The sequence below is a fragment of the Psittacula echo genome (assembly GCF_963264785.1).
Source record: "Psittacula echo genome assembly, chromosome: 1".
NCBI lineage: Eukaryota > Metazoa > Chordata > Aves > Psittaciformes > Psittacidae > Psittacula > Psittacula echo.
In genome coordinates, this window is record NC_137735.1 from 102,372,590 (window position 1) to 102,396,942 (window position 24,353).

The window sequence follows — 24,353 nt, forward strand, 5'->3', positions numbered from 1 at the left end:
GCTCCCAGTGTCTTGCCCCCCTTCCTCCGACACCCCGGGGGCCTAAGGCTACCCAGCTTCCGACCGAGCGGGCCAGGAGACTGCTGAGGTGTGTGGCACACTTGCACCACCGGGGTTCACGCCGGAGGATGAGAGGGGCGGGCAGTGCAGTGAGAGGGGCTGCACCCTCTGGTTGGGAGCCCCTCGTTCCCCGTCCCGGCTCGTCCTGCGGGACTCTCCTCCGCACGCTCGAGGCCGTTCCGACGCGGTGAGTAGCGATGACGTGAGTCAAACGAAACGTTACGAGCCACCCAGGATCACAACCACCGCCCCGCCCCTCCCGCGCACCGCCTCCCCCGGCGCCTCGCGCCAGGGGCCGCCGCGCCGCTCCGCCTTTCCCCACGTTTTTGTCCCCGGGCGCGTTCCGTAGCGCGTGCGGCGGCCCCGGGGCCCCTCCTCTCTGCGGCCGCGCGATTGTGCGGGTTGAGGTAGCAAGGGCATAGCTAGGGAAGGGAGTGCGGCCGCGGGCGCGCGCGCGGAGGGGGAGACACGCGCACGCCCCCGCCGTTGCTGCCGCCGCCGCGCGCGCCCGGCCCCGCTCGGCTCCGCTCGCAGCGACTCGCAGGCGCCATGGCGGCCGCTCGCAGCGACATGGCGGAGCCGGAGGGGATGCTTCCCGGCGAGGCGGCGGTCGCCGCGGCCGAGGAGGAGGAGGCTGGGGCTGGGTCCGGGTCCTCGTCGTCGCCTTCGTCCTCCACAGCGGCGGCGGCTGAGACGGAGTCGTTGTTGCTGCTGAACGGGGAAGCGGAAAGCATGTCAGAGCCGAGCCCAGAGAGCGCTAGTCAGGCCGGGGACGGGGAGGATGAGGACGAGGAGGAAGAGGAGGAGGAGGAGGGCGGCGAGGAGGAGGAGAGCAGCCTGGTGGGGAGCAGCAGTACAAGCAGCGGCTGCTGCAGCGACGAGACCCGCTCGCTGAGCCCCGGCGGCAGCAGCGAGGCCGACGCCAAGGAGGAGCCCAAGGGCCCCCGGGGCAGCCAGGAGGACGGGCTGGGCCGCGGCGGCGGAGGTGGCGGCGGGGGAAGCAGCTCCAGCAGCGTGTCCAGCGGTGGCGACGAAGGCTACGGCACCGGCGGCGGCGGCGGCGGCAGCAGCAGCGGTAGCAGCAGCTGTAGCGCCACGTCGGGGGGTCGGCGGGGCAGCCTGGAGATGTCCTCGGACGGGGAGCCCCTCAGCCGCATGGACTCGGAGGACAGGTCAGTGGGCGTCCCGTCCCCCCACTGCCGCCCGCGCCCTTTCCCGGCCCCTCCCGGGGAGCCGGGGGTCCCTCGGGCCCCAGGACCGGCGGGCGCCATGTCCGGTCGCCTCCCCGCGTCGCAGCGCCGGGGAATTCGCCAGCCCACCTCGCCGCGGAGGCGAGGGGGCCTCTCTTTCCCGGGCGTCGACTGCCCCTCGGCCACCCCTCAGCAGCAGGGGCTGTCAGGGCGGCGGCGAGGGGCAGCCACAGGTTTCTCTGGCCAACTTGTGCCGGGCGGGGCAGGGGGCGGCCTGTGGAGGGCCCGGGCCCTCCGCCCTGCCTCGGCTGCTGCCCCACCGGGCCCCCTCCGGCAGCCTGCCCGCTGCTTTGGGGAGGAGGGGGAGCGCCCCCATCCCCCATTTCCCCGGCCGCCCGGCACCGGGGGCAGGCTACGTGGGGGGTGCTGGGGCTGCAGCCATCACTGTTAGGCGTTTCACGGAGAGCTCCGGAGCGGCCCCCGCCGCGATCTGGGCACGGGGCGCTGCCTGTTCGGGTGGCGGTATTTGGTTGCCGCTTTCTTCAGAAGCTGCTGATTTGTTTCACATGGTGCATTTGGGTTTTTTTAGGGTTGTATCTTGAGCCAACGCACAGTCGGGGTATACTGAAGGTTCAGGATGGAAAATGGTGTGTGGATGTGGTTTTGCCTGCATCCGCGCCAAGGTCTCTGCAGCAGAGTCAGAAAGCTGTGCGGTAACCTCTTGAAGCATAAGGGGTGGGGGGATCTAGTTTACTAAAATAAAAATGAGACCAGCCTTTCCGTGTTAGGTGTGCACAAGTAAGAAGCATGCACACTGTTAAGCGAGGCTCAGTAATTCGAGGTTCAAAGTCATCTTTGGCTGACTTCTGTAATAGTAAATGTAGAGATTATTTCTTAGGTTTTTGTATGTTCACAGTATGCGTTTAATTTTACCAAGACTTTAGCTAGGTTCTTGTGGAAGGGCGCAACCAGATTCTCACACATGACTGAATTCTACTTTTCATGTCTGGTTTAGCCTTCTAAGTCAAGCATTTCAAAGAACATGACTTACGTAGTAGCTTTTTTGGCTGTTGTGTGCAATGGTTTAATTGACAAATGGAAAACAGGATGAAAAGTGGACATAAAAACAGTCTAAAAATGCTGTAGGTCTTAGTCTTTTAAAATAGTTTAAGAAACTTGTGCTATTTTTTTTTCAGTTTGGCATTTCAAAATGCTAAGGTCCCTGTAAGAGTTGCAATTAAATAACAATTACACTTTTGTTTATACTTTAAGATAGTTTCATTGTTGAGTATGAAGACTTATGTGGTTTGGTCCAGAAACTTACTTTGAATATATGTTGCAGCAAATTGTGTAGCTGTACAAATACCCATATTTCAGGAGTGGGGCATCACTAGATCTAACCTCAAGTGTTAAAAACAAACAAAACCCTTGTGAGTCAGTTCCCCAAAACCATGTAATTGGCCTAAAAGTCTGAAGAGAAGAAAAATTCAGTTCCTTGGTTTCCATCTGACTCCTGAGACTCATAGGATTCACATTTTCTTTCTTCCAAACTTGTGTGAGATGGAAGAGGCTGCCTGTGTGTGAATGTTGGGGGTTTTTTTTATTTGCTTGGTTCTTACTTTTTCAAAAGCTGAAATCTAATGTAAAATCACGTAAGTATGGAATAGACTTCTCAAAAAACAACACATACATAATGGAGTTTTAAGATTAGTGTCTTGGTTTTCATCAAATTAAAGTCTAAATCTAGTCCTGGTCTTATCTGAGTGCATGTCAATTTGTGGGTTGAGGAAATAACAGATATAACTTGCAGGGTTTTCTGGAAGTTCAGTGCCATTATGCGTTGCTTTTGCACTCCAGAGCTAGTGTGCTACTTTCTTTCTCTGTCATTGTTCTTGTGGTTCCCTTGCTACAGTCACACAGCTAAATCAGTTTGTGTACTCCTCATTGCTCCTTTCCAGTACTGTTGGTTCATCAGACTTGGTTGCAGAAGTGGGACTCTTGGCATTTAGTAGTTTAAATAAAGACTGCACATCGGTTTTAATTGTTGCAAAGTTTTATCTTGAACTGCCTGGCTGGAAATTGGGGAATTTTGTGCTGTAATTTCAAAGCTTCCTTGCTGAGTTGGGTAAGGAAAAGAGCAATGCTGCCAAGAGTGTCCATTTGTTACTCCTGGTGATCAGAGATTTCATTTTGTGTGCATTTGTTGCTGCAGCGTGGTAAAATGCTTTATTATTTTTGCTACGTGTAGTCCAGCAAGTCGCTTGCTTAATCTATTGATCCAAACGATTGCTGCTGCTTGGAACCCAGCCGCACCATAGTCTTGTGCCTTTTAGGTGATCAGACAGACAAGCAGAGTGCTGCAAAAGGTAGGGGATATGCCAGAGACCTAAAGAGTGTGTGAAGTGGGATGATAAAATACCAGGGAAGAGCTGGGAACGGTTTAGACTTAGATGTGAAAGGTCCAGGTTTATGCTAATATATTAAAATCCTTAAAGACTTAATCATTCATTGATTTGGTCACCTCTGAATTGAAATTAAAGTTTTATAACTATTAGAGAGTGATATTCTGTCTATTAAGTGATGTTTTATATTAAATAGTATGTTGTATGGTGGTATTCATGACCTTTGCTGATTATCTGTCTCTCTGAAGTCCTGAGGAACTTGATGTCTTATCCCACAGTATGTTGCAAAGTAAGATTACCTGGGGGAGTGAAAAGAGAGAAAAAGAAAGAGAGAGAGTGAACTAACGTTTGAATTTATAGTCCCTGGATTAAGCTAGAGGAAGCTGGTAGAAGGGTATATGATTCTCCTGCTGTAGGCAGGTTTGGTAACATTCAGATCATGCCCCTAGGCTTGGGATTTCTTTTCTTGTTTCCTCTTCAGAAAATTTGAATAAATAAGAGGGTGTGGTGAGAGGGCCTGAATTCCATGAGTGATCAAATTCCTGCTTCCGTGTGCAGAGTCTTTATCATTCTCCACAATATAAATGTATTATCCCTTTGATTTTTGTTTTAGTAATAATCAAACATAAACTACAAATAAAACAGCTGAACAGGAAAATTTTGCATATGATTGTATTATAACTACTGTTCATCAACTTTTATTGCTAACATTTTGAATGTATTTTGAGAGTATTTACTAAAACAGTAAATAATTTGGGGCATTACTGTAGGAAATTTGTAAGTATTCATAACAACACAGGAAACAAATATGATGTTAAATATTGATGCCCTGAAACTTGAGGTGGATTTTAACCAGCTATTTCCATGCACATAGACTTTGCACTTTGTTAAAACATATTTATCTTCCTCCCCCAAGCCCCCAGAAACCAAAAGGCAAACCCTAAGTTGATACCTAGGATAACCAGCTGGCCTTTTCAGTTCAGTAGTATTAGTAATGAGCATTGAGTGCAATTACTCTGGGACTGGTAGGTATCTTGTTGATCTGTAATAATTTCGTATTTTTTTTCCTGGGAATTGTGGCAAGTTCCCACTGCTGTGCTGAAGTTTGTCTACAACTTTTGAGCAAGCTCAGGTCAGCTGGCTTAATAATAGGCTGCATTCAAGTCTAATTTATCCTTCAGATTTACAGTTAGAACAAAGACTGTTATCAGCATGTGAATGCTGGTAATTTTCTTGTGCCTTTCCCTAAGTTCATACATGTGCTGAAAGGATGGATGTGTTTCTCCAGAGTTCTCTGGAGCAGCTAGTTTTATCACAATGCTGAGAAGCATTTGGTACGACTTTAAAAGAAAAAATAATGGTTCAGTTAACTATAAACATGGTAACAGCATTGGGCCACAGGTACTGAAGCTTGACCTAAGCAGATGCATGGATTTGGGTACAAATAGTTCATGTGGATGCAGTGAAGATGTATTTGCAGCTCACTGATGTATTATTGCTGAACTACAGTATTTAGTTACAAATACTTATTGTTAGAATACTGAAATAATTTAAATATTGTTTACTGGAAAGTTTATTAGGAAGTGTATTTAAATCTGAAATAGTTTCATTATCAGATTTTGTTTGATTTAGAGAACAGTAGTAGATCCTGCAATTTTAATAAAATGTTTAGCAGAAATACGAATAGAACTAAATGAAGGGCTTTTTTGTTCACCTTGTGGATTTGTCTTCTGTCTGTGTACTGTCATTTAGAAGTTACCCCTGATTCTCCTCTGTTTGTACATCATCTTTACCCTTCTTTAATAGTTTGTCTGTTGTTCCAGTCTCTTACCGACTAGGCAGGAAGCACTGAAAAAATATGTTTTAGCTGGAGGTATCAGCTGTTTTGCCAACTAGTATGTGAGTGCTGATTGATTAGCCAGTAGGCCAGATGTAACAGGTTGTTGTTGGACCTATGCAGTAATCTTTCCCTCCATGCTAATTAATGTTCATCTTCACAGTGCAGGCAATGTTCATGTAACTTGCAAGGCTTTTGTTTTTTAGCCTGACTTTTACTGTTACTCACTAACAAAGTCAGTTATTGGGAGGGGCTGACTCAGGGAATACTCAGTAATACTCAAGGCAACTTTTAGCTATCTTAGCCATATTAGACTTGTAGAATCCTTCTAGAAATGTTATTATTCTGTTCCTGTGTAACAGGTGAGCAGCTTTAGAAACATGTTTCAGAAAAGTGTTTAAATGGTAAACCTTTTTGTTCTTCAGATTGTTAGGCTTTTTCTTTTTTTTGAGTGAAACAAACAGGTTGAAACAAGAGATTCGGGCCTGAAAAATCCGGGATCTAGGCTGAGGGTTTTTTAGTCTAAAATGTTTAAAATTAAGGCCTTCTCAACCTTTAATATGAATGTTGATTTTAAAATATTAGCAATTTAGAGGTTTAAATATAGTATTTATCTAGTTTTTAAGCTCTCAAAAGCGAAGAATGTTCAAAACTGATGACGCAGTGATGTGAATTGTACGAGTGATGTTTATGAAGACAGAATAGTAAATTAAAAATATAATCAGAAAGGCATATGGTATTAATAGGTATGCTCCATGTATCCATGTGACCAGATTAAAAAGTGCTTCAGGCCTCTCTTTGCTGCATAGTCTCACTTACTCCTATTCAGGAAATAAAGAATCATTCATTAGCACTTACGGCAAGGTGGTTAAGTCATTACACTTTTTTTTTAGAGTGTGTGTAATATTGATGTGTCAGAGTGGGCTATATAGAAGATGACACGGATTTCCAGAATTCTGCTGAAAATTATATTTTCATCATTTCTGACTGCATTTATTGTTTCTGTCATTATTTACTTTCAAATTGCAAAATAAACCCCTTGTTTCTGTAATAGTTATGTTCAGGCCTTTCTGGCACTGAAGAAAATAGCTTTTGATGGGAAGACAAAACAGCCCAGATATTTTGTATGGTGACTATCTTTATTACCAAATCTGTTGGTTGGTATAATTGAGTGGTTAACATGAGGTCTTTTTGTTAACAAATGAAAGAGCTTGGTGTAATGAGCTGTTATAGTTATTGCTGTAAGATGTAAATATGCTTCATAGAATTTGAGAAAAACATCTTGCTATTCAGTGTAAAAGATAAATGGTACTGCTTTTATGTTGGACTTGTGCTTCCACACGTGTGTCGATGCATTTTGTTTAGAGTTTGTGACATCAGTAAGACTGGTGACTTCTGAATATGAGGTTTAGTTGGGGGTTTGTTTCAGGGAATTTTCTAGGCAGTAGTGAAAAGAACTGTCTTGGTGGGGGGGTTTTGTGCCTTTCCCTTTTTTTTTTTTTTTTTTTAAATCTTTTTCACTTTCCAGTTAAGTTAAACTGGATATTATATGCAGCCTGAACATCCATTTGGCAGGGATGTGGCATCATGCATTTCTGGAGTTGGTTGCAGATAAAACTGTGATTCAGTAGAAGTTTTCTGCCATAACCACTCTTACTCAAATTTGCACAGCTTTCCAGTAGTTTTATTATATTTGCATCTGTTTTGAACAACACTATTGAATTACAGAAAAATGGTGGGGGAATAAGCAGTATGCAGAGCTAGCATGGAAGACAGTACACCTAGAACCCTTTGTATTGGGGTAGTTGTGAAGCAGCCTGTTATTGAGTAAGTGGCGACATGGCATAGAAGGGAGCAAATGTAGTATTTGAGGTGGGAATAGGGGTTACTGCTGAGGGGAAGACATGAGGTACACACTTCTGGTTTGATAGGGAATGAGAGATGTCTAATAGCCTGAGGAAAAAGCACAAGCATAACCCAAAGAAAGTGAAAAATTGGTCTCTGCCGTTAAGGAGGCAAGTAATTGCAGGGAATCCTTGAAAAAGGTGGGAGTGTAATCTCTAGTTAACCTGTGAAGGAGAAGGGAACAGAAGAGAGTAAGGGACTACTTTGTGTGAGCAGTGAATTTTACCCACTCCCCCAGTTGCTATTAAAAAAAATAAAAAAAATGGTGGCATGGCTTGCAGAAAGCCTGAAGTGGTAGTTTTGGAATATTCTTTGAGATAGAGGTTTCATTGTTTTGTTACCTATCTGTATAACCAGCTCCTTTTTATAACTTTTTATGTAATCTGTCTGGAGTTGTTAATGCTAGAATATGAATGTATTCAAATCAATTTGTTTTAGAAAATGAAATATAAATATTTCATTTTATGCTTGCTATTTATCATTTGGGTTTTGATGTGCTAAAATAGTGTTTACAATTCTCAAATTGTGATTTTGCAACACTAAAACCACCAAAAAATAATTGGGAAAAAATGTGAAGCCTCTCTCTAAAGATACTGGTGTGCTTTTTTCCTGGGGGGGGTGGGGGGGTGGGGGGAATGGGATGGGGAAAGATGTGGAATTTCTTTTCTGATACTGCATATTCTTCTCTAGACTATCTTTTGCTAAGCTGCAGTTGCTAATGTTTAGTGGATACTTTGTTTAATAGAGGGTTAGTTAAGGTAGATGCGAAAGTATTTGATAGTGATAGAAAAGCAAAAGATTTGTTACGATCTTGAAAGTCCTGTTGTCATCCTGATGCACTGTAAGAGTGTTTTAATTCAGCAGTTTGTGCAGTGTCAGGCAGAGTAAAATGAAACAAAGTTGTTTGAGTTGAGAGATTTGTGAAGGACAAGATTCTTGGTACATATAGTAGTAGTATTCTTTATTAAATATACTTTACCTAAATAAAATACAGCATAAAGAATCTCCACTTAATGTTGTTTTATGCAGCATCTTGTACAAATTGCTAGTTCCCCTGTAAAACTGGAACAGCGTATTTTGATCACTATAGTTTATTGCACTGTAATCAACTTAGATTCCAAATATAAAAAAATCTTAAAGATGCAAAGACAATATTTCATTATATACACAGTAAACAGAGAAGCATAAACATTTCTTTGCACTTGAAATAAAACTACTTTTAGCATGTCTTTAAGTAGACTTCCTTAGGCTAATTTGCATGCCAAGTTGTAAATTAGACAATTTGTACAAGTAGTAGTTAATTCAGTGTCCAGCAGAACAGGAATCGGACCTCAATTTATAACCTTCTATTATGAATGGAGTCAGTTAGTGGAGTTTTACTTTGCTGGTTCCTCTGCTTTTGATGCCAGGTTAATACTTGAAGTAGCACCTGTTCACCGAGGTATGAATAGGAAAAGCTGCTGCTTTATAGAATGCTATCCTTATCTGTGAATTTGTATTCTCTGTTAAGTTGAACCTAACATGACAGTAACTGAAACTGGAGGGGATTTTCAGGTCTCCTCTGGGAAATTGTACTTTTCCTTTGGTTGCTTTGTCTTCAGAGGTTTGTGTTCTGGGGGTTAGGGAAGGTATTCCGAGGATGGGAGAATCAGAGGGTGATTTCCCTAACACCATGCCTCAATGCTGTCACCTTCCTGTGCTGATTACACCACTTCATGTTTATTATGGTTCTTGGGATGGAAAGCGTGGTTCAAATATTTATTTCTGGTGGTTCCTGAATGACTGAATGTTTCTTCTGTGCTTCTCCTAAGGTGTGCTACTTAGTAAATATACAGTTTTATAAATAAAGATTGAAAATTATGAACCACTTGTTGCTGTTCTATAACTTTCTAAGGAGATTATCAAGTTGAAGATAATGTGGTTCTCAGAAATGAAAGTAAATTTTATTTGTATCTTTAAGGCAGAACCACTTACAGTTTCTTGATTTGTGTAATCCTTTTGCAGATGTAGTCTTTGTGCTGTCATATCACAAGGCATGTATGTTTAACCTGCTCTATTCTTGCTGCTCTTTAGATATTTTGGCATTCCAAGGTTCTGTATTGTGTTACCTGGTCTTCTGTATGCTACAAATCCGGTGATGACCTGGGTTTGTGTTAATGCAAGTATTATGAGCTCAAATATTCTAGGGCTAACAATCTAAATAATCAAAGTAAGTGATCCAGGAGAGTGGAAAAAGCTCTAGAGAGGTGGTGATTCATAACACACTTTCTCTGTCTTGTTTTGTTTCCTGTGCATGTTTGTTATTTTAAGCTCCTTCGATTCCTCTATCTTGAAGAGCTTTTCTCTCTTAGCCTGGTTTTATATTACCAATGCAAAGCATTTGCAGTGTCACTCTCTTTTCTGGGTATTTATACCTAATCTAGACGTAGCTGTACACTAAAATAAGCTGCTGCTTAAAAAAGAATTTAAAGACAAGTTTTTCAATGCTGTATAAAATCTCTCCCTTGATTGTTTTATTTTCTACTACATTGATTTCTTAGTAGCTACATAACTATATAGATATTCAGTAGTTTTGCAAGCTTGTTTTTAAGATTGATTTACGAATACTGTTTAAGTCATGCTGGAAAGTTTTTGTTAGAATTACTTAATCTGTGTAAAGCATAGGCTAGATTTAAAAAAAAAAAATAGCGTAAGTGAATTAGAAGCACAAGTGCTTCCAAGTGAGTGGGTGCTTTCTGAAATCGTGCAGTCCTGGAAATCATGGTCTTTTCCCTTTATCTAGAAGTTGTCTTAATGTTGCTCTTACTTATTTAAAGGTATCAAGAACCTGAAGGTGCTTCTGGAAAATGCTAGACCGAAGGAATGTTGGGTTTTGGTTTTGGTGGTTTTTTTTTTTTTTTATTTGGTTGGGGTTTTTTAGTATACTAGCCTACCTGTATAAAATTACTTTTGGTTTTGGAGAAAGATGTGTAAAAGTCAGCTAGTAATACTGATTCATCAAAAGATATTCTGATAAATAGAGTTATTAATGACAGGAGAAAATAACACTGAGAAAGCTGATTTGGTTGTAATAGTTTAAATGTTTGCTTGGTTTGGTTTCAATAGCTTAAGTGTTTGCTAAGGGCTTACAGATTAGAGTTGCATACATACCAACATTTAGTAGCAGAGGAACTTTAAAAAAAAAAAAAAAAAAAAGATTGTCCATAGCACTTAAACCAAAAAGTAGCATATAGAATTTCTTGGAAATCGAGGACAAAGTGCTACATTGGACTGTCATTCTATAATGCATTCAAGATATAGCCTAAAAGTAGAAAAAAATAAATCCAATTGAGTGGCAACAGATCAGTATTTTATTTAAAAGGGAATAGCTTCCTTCGAGTTAGAAGAACTTTGTGTAAGACATAAAGAGTACAGATGGATATTGCTGGAACAGAACCTACTACAGAAATGGCTAAACTGCTTACAAAACAAACTGGTTGGGAGTCACAATTTTCTGATGGTTCTCTTGATGGGCTCCACTAAAATGCAAGAAACGTGCTGCCCTGACACACTTCTATAGAAATAATAAAATGTAGGGGGCTTTTTAGTTTTTTTGTTTGTTTGTTTTGTGGTGGTGTGGGTTTTTTGTGGGTCTTTTTTGTTGGTTTTTTTTTTTTTTTTCCTCTCCCCTGTGCCTCTAGAATCATCGTATTTCAGATGATCTGACACCTCACAGCGCTGAGAACCTAGAATCAGTTGCTGTCTTTCTTAATCATTTAGTTTTGGGCCACCTAGAAAGAGGTAAAGGCTGCAAGAGGTACAGCTTAAGCACGTGTATGCTTTCTCTAATCTACTATAGAATGAAAAAATATGAGGAAGCCCTTCAGGCAAAAGTTTGTAGTATATATAGCATCAGAAAAGACACCGATTTGGGATGTCCCTTGACCTTCCCTTTCAAGATGAAGCAGAAAGATGATGGTAAGTTTTATAGTCAGAGGTGTGGCTGCTACTAAGTCTGCAAAGACTTAACTGCAACACTGTTTTTGTTAGACCTGCTGATTCACCCACTTTTTTCTTTCTTGGGATTTTAGAGAGGGTGTGAAGGCAGGATATAAAAGAAAGATGTGTGCACACACCATCTTCTTTTATTCCACTTGAATCTTTTCTTGACCAAAAAGTAGAAGCATGCCAACTCAGCCCAGGAAGGGTAGGACTACTAAAATGTTTGTATCGTTCAATCCATGAATGGGGCTTTTCAATCCAGAGTGTCTTTCTATCTGCTTGGGTTTATCCAAGAGAGGAAAAGGTTCCTTAACAAAGGGAAGGTAGTAAGGGAGATTACATCCTTTTTCTTTCTCATCTGAAATCCTCAAAGCCTGTACGGTGGAAAGTAATAATGCATATCAAAGAGGAGAAACAGAAGAAAGTAGGGAAAACGCAGACATTTTGGCAAACTATTAGTAACAAAACAAAGATATTAAAATAAATTTATAGCTAAATAAGTTAAAGCAAGTTTTTCTGCCTTTTTCTAAGCTGTTTCTCCCCAGCCGGGAGATCTGTTTAAATCCTGACTGCCATTATCAAAGCAGAGTGACACAAGTAGAACTTAAGCGCTTGTGGCATTCCCCTATTGCTAGTGACAGACAGGTCTGGGTTTGCTCCCAAGCTGTAAGCAGGCTCCAGCTCCATTGTAATGGATCTATAGACCATAGCCTGATGAAGAACGTTAGAGATTTGAGTTTCAGAGAGTTCAACTCAGGGGTCATCCCAAACAATAGAGCATCAAAAACAGTCACTGCTGGAGAGAGCCTGCATACACAATAGCTGTTTTTAAGAAGCACTATTCAAAAGACCGACTAATTACTAAAATTTAAAACTGTTACAGCAAGCACAACATAGTCTTCAAGTTTGTTACCCCTATTTTTGTCCTAATCCAAGCACCAGAATCAACTTGAAGTAAAAATCACAGCTTTAAAGGCAAGAACTGAATGCCTTTCTAAAATACCTTCTTTAAACGCACACCTCATTTTACGAAGTGTGCAAACAGTACTTTCCAAACGCAGCAAGGTAGAACTGAAAATACAGAATTTTCTCAGAAGACTCAGACCTTTTCCCCTCTTCCTCCTACATTTTTTTTCTGCCTGTCAACAGCTTTGAAAAGATACTGACATTTAAAGTGAGTTCATTAAGAAACAACATTAACACAAGCTTATGCAGAGGATTCACTACCTCAAAGGTGCTGTTTCAGGTTTTATTTTTAACTGTACATACTTTACCTGTAGCTACAAATAATACATCCTCATAATCAAGATGATTAAAGTTTTGTTTAGCATCACTGTCATTTTAAAAGGTTAGTACCTGCACATCTAGATGTGCATGTGAACCAGATGTGTCTAGCTGGTTAAATCCAGTCCAAACTGTATTTAAAAACAATCCTGAAACTGAAAAAACAAATAGCTAAAAAATTTGCAAGAATTTCTGAGTTGTTTATGGAGAACAAAAGAAGGTCTTCAAGCATTTTAAGTTCTGGATTATTCTTTTCCTTTAAGAGCAAAATTAAGCTATTGTTGGACTCATGTAAATATGAGTATTTTCTGCTAGGAAAAAATAAATGTCCAAATTACTCCTAATTCAGAATGAATAAATTTCAAACCACGTATTTTACCATGTGCGTACTTGGGCACTAGTTGTTGTGTACAGTTAGATGTGAATGAAAATATAACAACCCTGTGACGTAATACATTAAAGGAAATATTGTATCTGACATTGTTCCTGACACACACTTGTTTCTCCAAGGAGATCAATTTCCTCACTAGTGCAAGTAATCCCTTGCACTGAATTTAATGAATCGTATGCCCCCAATGTTTCTTTCCCATTTTTGTTAATGTCAGAAACACGGTCAGTAGGAGTCCAGAAGCAGGATGTACAGAAGCCAAAAGAACAGCATAGAAGAACATAATTTTTACTTTTCCATGAAAACCCATTAGCAACCGTCCACTTGAAGTAATAGTAGAGGGAGGCACTGAACACACACACACACACACACACACACACACACACAAGGCCAATCAATTTGCTATTGTACTTTTAATGTCTGCTAAGCATATTCCCTCTAGACCTTAACTGAAGTAACCTTCCCTCAGGCAAAATTCAGGCCTAACAGATGGGCCTTATACCATGCCCTTGAGGGTCAAGAAGCACTACTTCAGTCTGATCAACAGGAGCTCATTTCAGAGTTACAGTACCTCCACCAAGCATGCTTAGCTTTCAGTCCCCAGATGTTCAGTAGGTAAGCAAAAGACCCAGCTGATTTCAGCTAACACCAAGGGAAATGACTGTGACAGATCCTATAATAAATAATCGTATCTTTAAAGCATCAAATTAAAAATGAGCAGAGATTTCAGGGAACATACATCGCAGGGTTGCTAAAACCAATACTGAGTAGCCTTCAAGCTGTACACTACACTAATTAAAGTGAGAAATCTTCAGAAACAGTTTCTTCTGAAGTGCATAGTGATAATCCAGTCATAAAGCATCAAATCCATAGAAGATAGCCTCCAACTAGATGAAAAGCATAATTAATATTCAAGAATCTAAATACTGCAAACCTCAGTGGAAGTAAGTGAACATTTTAGGGGAAAAAAACCCAACAAAACCGCAGTCAACCCACCAAATCTTCTCCCAAACAGACATAAAACCGTACTAGTTTATTTAGCTTTTTAACAGTTCGTGAAATACCCTGCGGTTTCTGCATGAAGTTTCAGCTACATTGTTCCAATCCCAATGATGAAGCTTAAGAAAGAAAACTGAACAGTAGCTCTTAGATATAACAAACTGGGAATAATGGAAACATGTGAATGACAGTTATTTCTTACAGCAACTTGAAGGGTTAAAAGCTAGAATCCAGCAGAAAGCTTTTACCACATGGAAGACTAAACCACAACTAGGTACTTGGAGTGGTGAGGGTATGTTGCGTTGCATTTGCAATATGAAATAAACTCTCATGCTATACAGATTCATCATTTGAGTTATTTTTGTCTCTGCTTAGAGACATTAGCCAGATTGCATGCCTGTTAACCAGAGAAACCGCGCTTGACCTGCATGAGTGCACACTTCTCCCCCCATTCTTTCACAGAACTCATTCTGTGTTACGTTTTTTCATTGCTTTTCCACTTAAGACTAGACTGTAAAACTGGGGAGCCTTCAAGAGAACTGTGCTAAACACTCCTTCATAATCTGTCCTTCTGTCCTGCTAGTTACCATACCTCTTAGTTGGAAGTTTCCTTATGCCTATTTGTGGGGTTTTTGAGAATGGTACTGCCATCAGTGGATGTAGAAACTCAGACTAACTGTAAATAGCTTGGAAGTTAAAGGTCCTAAGTATTTATGAAGTACTGCACTTTGGTACCTTTCAACTGTGAGAAAGCTAGGGTTGCTTACCAATGTCCAATAGTCTGAGGCAGCTATTACAAGAGTGCCTTATCTGCAGCGTGTTGCCATCCTTAGTTAAGCAACTTCTGCTGGAACCACTGATCTATGTTACGTTACTGTATGCAACAGAAGTGGTCAGGCTATGTGTGTGCCACTTTGTATGCATTCAAACCTAATTCCGAGTACTGATTTTGAGAAAACTCTGTATAGATAACTCAGGTGTGTGTGTAGTCACATTTAATTATTCAATTTTCCTATCATCCTATTGGTAAACTTTGCTTTATTAGCACAGGTTTAAAGATTTTTACTTTTGGGGATAATATTTTGCTTAGGCATCAGCTGAGGAAGGAGGGGATATTAGTCCCCCTCATTGCATCTGTTGTGGGCCTAGTGTGGTGGAAAACTTTGGATTGTTTGCAACGTTCTTTGCACTTAAAGCTTCTGACACTTTCCTGGAGGGATCCTAAACTACTGTTAACAGTAGCAAACACTGTTGAGAATGGTAGGTTCAGCTGGGTGCTAGTTGCTGCTTTTTTTTTTTTTTTTTTTTTTTTTGGTAAGTTTCTGATGAATATAAAATAAACTTTTTGGAAAAGGCAGCAATATGGAACAGATTCAAAACTGTCTCTGTAGCATTCTGTTGGCCACCTTTTATTTGCTAGTCACAGATTGTGAGCTTGTATGTCATGAAATAAACCAAGACTACTTAAGGAGGTAGGGGAGATCATGAAGAGCTGTGTGTATAGAAAAGGAAAGAAAATAAAAATATGGAGCATGTGGAAAAATGCTGTGACGCAGCAAAGAGCCCATACAACTTTCATGGGTAGAAGTCATGACTTGTAAGTTGTTAGATCTTTTTTGAAATTGGGAGGGGAAAAACCCCAAACCAAAACAGGTCATGTAATATTTGTGCAGTTATTTAGGAAATATATATTTGATATATTAAAGCAAAAATCCTGTTGAATAGGTGTCTAAAACTTTCTTTTCAACTTGGAGAAGAAAAGCATCTACTAGTGGGTGAGAAGGGGAAACCTAAACAAGGCAAATACCTGTGACAGTTTCAAAATCTATCACATAAAAAAAATGCTAGCACAGTAGTGATTAAAAGAAGATACAGATAACATGCGAAATTGCTAGTAAAAGCTTTCAGAGCAAAAAAGCAAGCATGCTGATGATCTCTTCAAATTTTGAATAATGCACCTTTTATTAATCTCAATGTGTAACAGATTAATAATAGTGGGTATGGAAACAGTGATGGTCAAAAATATGGAACACCACATATACCTTTAAAAGCAGAATGCTTTATCATAGAAATCAGGTGTGAGAGGTGGAGGAGAAAAGAAATGTGATAGAAGTTAGAAAATTATAAATATTGCAAAGTGCTGAATAGGAAGTTATTTTCTTTCTTTAAAGTATATAATTAGATTTTTTTTCCTTGCATGTTGGTCAGAAGAATATGTAAAGTCACCTATGTAAAAATTACTGCTGCATACTGGGCTGCGTTAGCAAAAGTGTATCTATATGTTCAATAGAAGTGATTCATCACCTCTGCTTGACACCGTAATGGCACTATGTCAGGATTACTTTGTCTGGTTTGGGATTAATTCCAGATATGCTTATACTGGAGAGGATTCAGTGGAGGGTCTCCAAGATGGTTAGAAGGCTGAAGCAAACGCTATGCATGGAGAGGCTGAGAGATTGTATTTCTTCAGTTTTAGGATAGGAAGGGCAGGGTTATTGCTGTTTTCAGGGAGGTTTAGCAAAGGAGGAACTAGAGTCATTTCAACCCTACAGCTGCCAAGGACAAGAGGCAACAGACAGAAATTGCAACACTGGAAATTCTGATGAGATGTTGGGAAATTTTCTCTCTCCCCCACAACGAGGTTAGTCAGACACTGGGAAAATTGTCCAGAAAGGTAGCAGAAACTCCAGCCTTTGAAGACACCTGTTAAACAACTCAGCTGTACAAGACCACAAGCAGTCTGATCTCACTTGCTCCTGTTTGAGCAGGAGGTTTGACTACCTTGCCTTCAGGGGGCTTTTCAGAGATAAGCTATTCTGTGATGCTGAGGCTTTGTGGAGACAAACAATATAAAGGTCCTAAAAGGCAGAGAACATGTTCACAAGGTAAAAAAAGATATATCAGTAGTTACTTAATGTTTATCCAGTAAGAGTATCAATCTGTCTCCCTATTCTTGGCTTATATATGGACAGAGTATACTCACTGCAATTTCTTTCTGATTGGTTTACATTTGGCTCTATCTGCCAAGGTACCGATCAGAACGGCTGATGAGAATGACCCCTGGTGGCCACATATTCCCGCTGCTGCTTCTGGCTACTCTAGGAAGTTTTTTTTCAGAACAGAACAAAAAGCACTAGTTTAGACCATGAATGTGATGGACACCATGCTGGGGCAAGTGTGGGAATACCTTAAACCTTCTGTAGAACTTCAGTGCTCTATTCTTTTTAAGGATTTTATTGTTAGCGGTGTATGCTGAGCTAGATACTTGTCTGGTCTGACCCAGCATGCCTTCCACCCTCTTCAACCCTCCGTCACCATTCCATCCCCCACCCCGGGAAGTAAAAACAATGAATGGCTGCTTAATATAGCTCAAAAATGGCTTTGTTAATCACACGAGAGTTAATTTTCTGACAAGTCAGTGAATTGGAGAATTTTCTATCCCTCCCTTTTATTGCCAGTGTCCAGGAGAAGTTATACTATCAAGTAGCTATTTCCTGACTTTGTTTGTTCTAGTTAAAGTAATGAACCACAATAAATAGTAAGTTTGTGGCAGATTTTCTTTTCAACCTGTATAAATATATATCAAACCATACCCCAAAGAGTTACAATTTTTATTTGTTCTGTTAACATTCAACAAAGATGAACTTTGGTGTGTTTGTTTGTCTTGCAGCATAAGCAGCACTATTATGGATGTAGACAGCACAATTTCCAGTGGGCGTTCAACTCCGGTCATGATGAATGGACAAGGAGTTCCAGCCTCCTCTGCAAAAAGCATTGCTTATAACTGTTGTTGGGACCACTGCCATGCTTGCTTCAGCTCCAGCCCAGATTTGGCAGATCACATTCGCTCCATACACGTGGATGGTCAGCGAGGAGGGGTTGGTGTTACCTTTTTTTCTTCCTCTTAGTTGTCAGTATTTTGCTCTTTAATGACACTAGCAAGTTGTATATTTTAAAGTGTCAGTTCTGTGGCTAGTGGCAACAAAAGTTGGGTCTTCAGCAGCCTGGCATTAAGCATTTAGCTGTTGTCTTCTGTATAGTTCACTAGATTTGGTGTTATATGCTTTTAATTGAATGTCTAAGAATGTAGTGAGTTCTTAGTAAGTGATTTAAAGCTGTCAAGTTTTTGATGCGCTAACTTCTTGTCATCCTGAAGCTGTTGGTATGTCTTTAAGTGCTTGTACTTGGAATTCAGTTTCTTAAAACTCTTAGTGTAGGTGTTACTGCATGTGAACTCAGGTGAAGTCATATCTTGATTTTTATGAATGGAGTGTCATTAGAGGTAAAATGTATACAGAATGTATAATAGCAAAGATGAAGACTAATTGGCAAAGTCTCACCAAAACAGAGCTATAGCACTGGTGGCAAGTATACCTTCAATATAATTGCATCTCGTAATTTTATTTATTTTTTTTAAATTGAGGTGCATATAATAATCATGTATATTTCAGTCCAGTCACTGGCCAAATGATGCAATTTCCATTGGTCTCACAATTTTAATGTTTCAAAACATCTTCCAGTAGAGTAATTTCAACTCCATACTTAACTACCTGCACCTACCATATTGCCTTTGATGTCTGGAATATGTCATGTAAACTACCTTTACATCAAACACAAGCAATCTGCCTTCTTTCGTTGCTATATGTTGCAGCTCTTTAATTTCTTGAAGAGCTAATATGAATCCTTAACCTAGAAGAGTCATTATCTTTTGACTTTTTGTCCTCTCACTTCTCCAGAAGTAAAATATTAGGCCATTACAGTTTAGCTTGAGTGAATAAGAGACTTAAATAAAGTGCTAATTTGCATTAATTTAAATATTTTCTTATGCAGTTGTGTCACTGAGACAGCCGTGACTCTGGTTGTATTTAGCTAGTGATTTTTGTATGATTGAACTTTCATATTTGGCGACTTTTTTTTTCAGTCTAAGCAGAATCATCTGTCCAATGAGCTGGTTTTTTTCTTTAGCCACCCATGAGATGATTTCTGTAGTTCTGTTACACAGGTTCTATTCATAAAAGTGTTACATGAATCTTGGTTGAAACAATGAAATGGATGAGGTATATTGGCATCCTGTGGGCTTCCACATAACTGCATTTCTGGGGATCTTTATCTGCCTATCTATGACCCCATTTCACTTCTTAAAAAGGGCCTGAAAGATTTCAGGATGGCTTTTGGTGTTTTTGGTTTTTGTTTGTTTGGTTTTACTATGTGATGTGACTTGTGGTTACTTTTATTTAGAAAATGTTAGACTGTATTTGTCTTCCTGAAGGATGAGATTGTTGGAAGCATCAAGCGACTGATAACTGTTGCAGTCAGTTCACACTTTTTATCCCCCTGCTGGAGCTGGTCTATTTTTTGAAATGTTCTTGAACTTGGCGCTATGGAAGGGGGACTGATCCTGGCTGATTTGTTTCAAGGATTTGTCTGCCACCTGCTGGTGAGGTGTTTAAGAGGTGTTAGAAATTATATTGTGTTTTTTGATTGGATTTCAGATATTACTTAGCTACAATGAAAAAAAGTGCTTAGCTACATTTGAAAAAAAGTGTGGGTAGTAGCTGCTTATTGAGAACTTAAAAGCAATGTTATAAGTGTCCTTCAATAGTAAAATGTGTGTTTTCAAGCTAATACAACGTATGGCTCCGAACCAGCCAGATAAATCCTTGAAGAGCCCAGGAAAATATTTGACAAAATAGTTTTACTTCCAAGATTTTTTTTTCCCTGAAATATTTTGGGTTCATCTTTTTGTCAAGGGTTCCCAAAAACTGGGGGACGGGACTTCTGGTAGGTTGTTGTAAAACCAAGTGCTTCATCATAGTGTCCTTTGCTGTGTACCCTGCAGGCTGCAGTTGCTGGTGGAAATGCTGGGGAAGTTACAGAGCTGTTGCAGAGCTAGGAATCTTGGAAATTCCCATTCTGTGGCTTTCAGGGGGATCTTGAAACTAGGTTAGGGGGTTGGTCTTATGTATCAGTCATACAGATATGTATGGTTTTTCAGCTTTGCATTAGAAAGCTGGGCTATCTATCTGTTATAGGGCAAGTATGTAGCACTTCTGTGAGTGCTCTTTTGTTTTGAAAATAAAACCTTTGGAAGATAGATTTTTTTTTTTAATTTTTTGTTTTTAATCTACAGAAAAGAACCAGAAACTTGAATTCAGTTAGTTCCCTGCAGGTCTGAAAATGCGTATTGTGGACAGTGCTATTCCTGGGGCCTGTCTTTTGCACCTACAGGTTAGGGTTATACCTCCCTTCACACACAGACCTATTGAGGACATTCTAATGAAAAGGAAGTTCATGGAGCTTTTTTGTTCTCTCGGTTATAGATAGACACAATGAGAGGAGAGAGAAAAGCAACATGAGTAAGTTCTTACCTCCCTTAATGCACTATTGTACATGTGACTGATCTGTACACCAGAATCTCAGAACACTTATAGATTTTAATCTTATTATAGATTGTAACTTTCTTCATCAGTAATTGAATATAAGGCCCTAACTAGAATTATCCAGTATTGCATAATGTAACTTGGTATCTAAACAACTGTATGCTAATGAAGAGCTGTAACTTTTTCGTGCTCAAAGAATAAAATTGTTATTTGCTTATGGCAGTAAATGATTTTATTTCTATATCTGCGCCCAGAAAATGTAAAGTTGTAATTTAAAAACGTTCTGTCTCAATATCTGATACAGATACTGAGTGCAAACACAAACTCTTTATGGGGTATGCAGTGGCTTTTAATTGTGCTTATCTGCAGGATCATCTGGTTTTTGATACTTTATTTCAGTGACCTGCTTTTTGACTATTTGTGGTTGTAATTATTTTTTCTTTGGTGAGATGTGAGATTCTATGATATGGGAAGTGTGTTGCAAAATAAATGGTTATTGTTCAAAATTCTTTGAAGTAACATTGTATTGTGAAAACAGGCTTCTTTCCTAATCTGATGGATTTTTTTTTTTCTTTACTGTTTTCTTTGGCTTGTGTAAACTTACCACGTTTTTACTCTATCAGGTGTTTGTTTGCTTGTGGAAAGGTTGCAAAGTATATAATACACCTTCAACAAGTCAAAGTTGGTTGCAGAGGCATATGTTGACACACAGTGGCGACAAACCTTTCAAGGTAAGGTTCACTGTAAGATATATCATCCCTTATTTTACGAGTAATCATACTTATTTTTCCTCATAAAATATAATAATTGAAAAATGCCATTACAGGAGGATTTCTTAAAAAGTATCCATTGAGCTGAGCCTTCGCTTTTGCAATAATAGTGCCCAAAGGTGCTGTTCTGTTATGAAAACAGGTGAAGATACTGTTATTGCTTCTCTATCCCTTTTTCTTTTAATCTATAAATAGTAGGGGAATGTAAAAGTAAGTTAATGTTGATGTTGAATTTTTTGTGCATTTTCCAGTTGAGCTGCTTACACTGTTAACAGCGAGACATTTTGCTTCATGCTTTACACTTTCACATTAAACTTTGGATCATGCCTGATGGTGCACGTTCTGTGCTGGAGTAAGAGTTGGTTCTGTTAACAAAACTCAGATGAAACAGTCAGTGATTATGGTTAACCGCTCTGAGAATAATAAGGAAGTCAGGAATGCGGGACCATTGAGCTGACTGCATTTCCTGCATAGTATTTGCTAACTTTCTCTTTCTTTTTTCCCCTAATCTGTACCTGCAATTCTAGGTATAGTAGTGTTTATCATTCCCATATCCACCAATCCGTTATTAATGAGTTGCTTCATCCTCTTATGGATACAGTTGGGGCAGTTCATAGCTGTCAGTCCTGGATCACTTGATGGTAAGTCCCACCCACACTACTTCAGACTGAAGTTCTCGTTCCATGTAGGATATGAAAATGAATTAAGGTTTTTTTTGGGGTTTTTTCTTTTTTTTTTGTAAGTTTAGGTCGCATTTTATGCCTTCCTCTCCCCAATTCCCCAACCCCACCAAGTTTTAGTCACTTTCTTCACTTCGCTCTCTCTTCTTTCTTCTCAGGTACTATCTTATGGGTTTTTTTGTTTTGTTTTCTTCGGTGGTTGTTGGCTTTTGGTTTGGGTTGTTTGGGTTTTTTTCAGTTTTAAGGCAGCTTTATTACAAAAAAAATACTTTTCTGTTACAGTGATGTCTTCCAGAAGTTACTGCTTCTGCATAGCTTATAACAGTAGATATTACAGAAAACAGAACTACTCCAAATATAGAGAGTAAAAATAGTGCATTGCATGTGAAAAGAGGTGGGTTTTTTCAATAAAGGTTAGACTTTTTTCCATACTGAACTGTGCAGTTTAGTGTGAAAATTTCTGATTGAGAATGAATAACAACAGGAAACTTGCTCTTGAGGTTATCATACCTTTTGTTCAAAGGAATAAGGCTGGTATGCTTTTGGAAGCACAGTGATCATGGATCCCTGTAAGTTTGCAGATATGATTGTTCCAGCAGCTGATCTAATCTTAAGTGCTATTCCCTGAGTAAAAGAAAAAAAAGTCATCAGAATAAACTTGTACCTTAGGTCTTCTCATTTTGGAATTAAGTATTTTACATACATTAAAGTATAATGGCAAGCTTTGGTCTTGAAGGAGGGCCTTGCAATAGGGTGATTTGTGTGCTTATTTGGTCTGGATCAAAGAAACTCAATTTTAGAGACACTGCGTTTAACAGAGGTGGGCATAGCTCAGATATACAAGTAGTACTTCCGAGTCTGTCAGTTACCTGCCGAAGTCAATAGAAGTTGTCATGCCGGTGTTTTGGCTAGGCTGGTTACAGCTAGAGCCTTAAAATTTACAACAGTTAATTCTGTGTTAAATATGTGTTATTTCACCAGCTGATCTTCTGTATTTTCTGGTCATACTAAGGCAAAGAACAAAATACAGGCTAGGATTGCAGTAGTTAATCATCATGGCTCAATGTGTGTCATTTCAGCATTTTTTCCTACTGTTGTCTTAATCCCTCTGTTTTTTATCTCTCTATTTCTTAATCTACTCCTGGGGGCTCAGAATGGAGGATAATTGTGGTCTGAGTAGAATTTTGTAACATCTTTTGTTCCCCTGTCATTTATACTGAATATAGGCTTCAGGGCTCACATGAGGTAGCCAAATAAGTAAGTGTCCGTGGTAACAACCTATTAATTAACTAGACTCCTTTCCTCCTTGCTTCTTATCTTTTAGGAGCTTTTGAAGTCTACTGTTTGATACAAAAACTTTTAAAGTGTTGGATATTAGCCTTGATTGGTCTAAGAACAGCCATTACTAATAGTTTTACAGCAGTCATTCAGAAACAGAGCAAATGTTTCTGTTTGGTGCATTTAGCTGTTCTTATAAATCTCAATTGCTCTTTTCTTAGGAAAAGCCAGATTTTTTTCAAGTCAGATTTGGATTAAGGACCTCGTGTTCCTGATGATTACTCCAGACAAAGAATCTCCCAAAACCTAAATTGCAAATGAAATTTCTGTTGCCTCATGAGAGTATAGCATGAAATAAAGGAATCTGTCATTTTAGAGAACTTAGGATAGTTGAAGGATATGTCCCTGCTCTCTCCTGTTACCCTTTTGCTTGCAGGTGAACTCATTTTATGTAGTTGCCCATGTTGGATTTAATTATCTATTTTTGTGATACACATGGTGTGGTGTTCTTTGACTAAAAGCTGCATCCAGCTGTAAATGAGCTGCTGTGCTTTCATATTAAAAAGTAGTTGTAGGTTTACGTGTCCTTTCCATGCATACGTATAAACTGTGTGACTGTAATTCGTCACAGAAATAAACCCACTTCTAAATTAAAAAGGCAAATGTTTCATATTTTCGTAAGTTTTTCCTTTTCTTCCTGTTTGTGTGGTTTAGTGTGTCCCCCTCAGCATTAATCTTGCAATACCTCTGTCACAGAAAAGCTAAATTTGCGTATGAATACCTTTGTTGTGCTAACTTCATTTTTATATGGGACAATTTCTAGGTAGCGTATGTCCAGCTCATAAGGAGGAGACATTTTATATGTGAGTCATCTGCTGAGCTAAAGGGGGGAAAATCCCCCAAACCTAGATTTTTGGGCAGAATTTAGAACCTCAGTCCCGTTTATTCATATTACTTTTCTGTTCATTCTCTCCCTTTTTTTTCCCCTAAGTGTTTAATGCTGGTGGCCTTGGGTTTCATGTAGAACAACATAAATGGATATTTTGCTTGGGTTTGTTTTTTTTTTTTTGAGGCCAAAACATTTAAGTTTTGTTAAGTTTTTGATAAAGTGTCTTTTCCTAGGGCACCTACCAACCCCTCCAACAAAAAAAAAGTATCCAGTAAATGAGACACAGTAACCATTGCAGCTAGCTCAGTCT

At 39.7% G+C, this 24,353-nt stretch overlaps 1 protein-coding gene across 2 annotated transcripts in view; it reads left to right on the plus strand.

Annotated features, from left to right (window-relative positions):
- The first annotated feature begins 398 nt into the window (after window positions 1-398).
- The window catches only part of AEBP2 (AE binding protein 2), a 48,350-nt gene continuing 24,395 nt past the window's right edge, over window positions 399-24,353 (plus strand). For both annotated transcript variants that reach the window (XM_080612535.1, XM_080612536.1), the window contains exons 1-3: window positions 399-1,232; window positions 17,717-17,924; window positions 21,050-21,157. In XM_080612535.1, coding sequence (XP_080468661.1) covers window positions 610-1,232; window positions 17,717-17,924; window positions 21,050-21,157 — 939 coding nt within the window. In that variant the 5' untranslated portion in view covers window positions 399-609. The remainder of the gene's footprint in view (window positions 1,233-17,716; window positions 17,925-21,049; window positions 21,158-24,353) is intronic.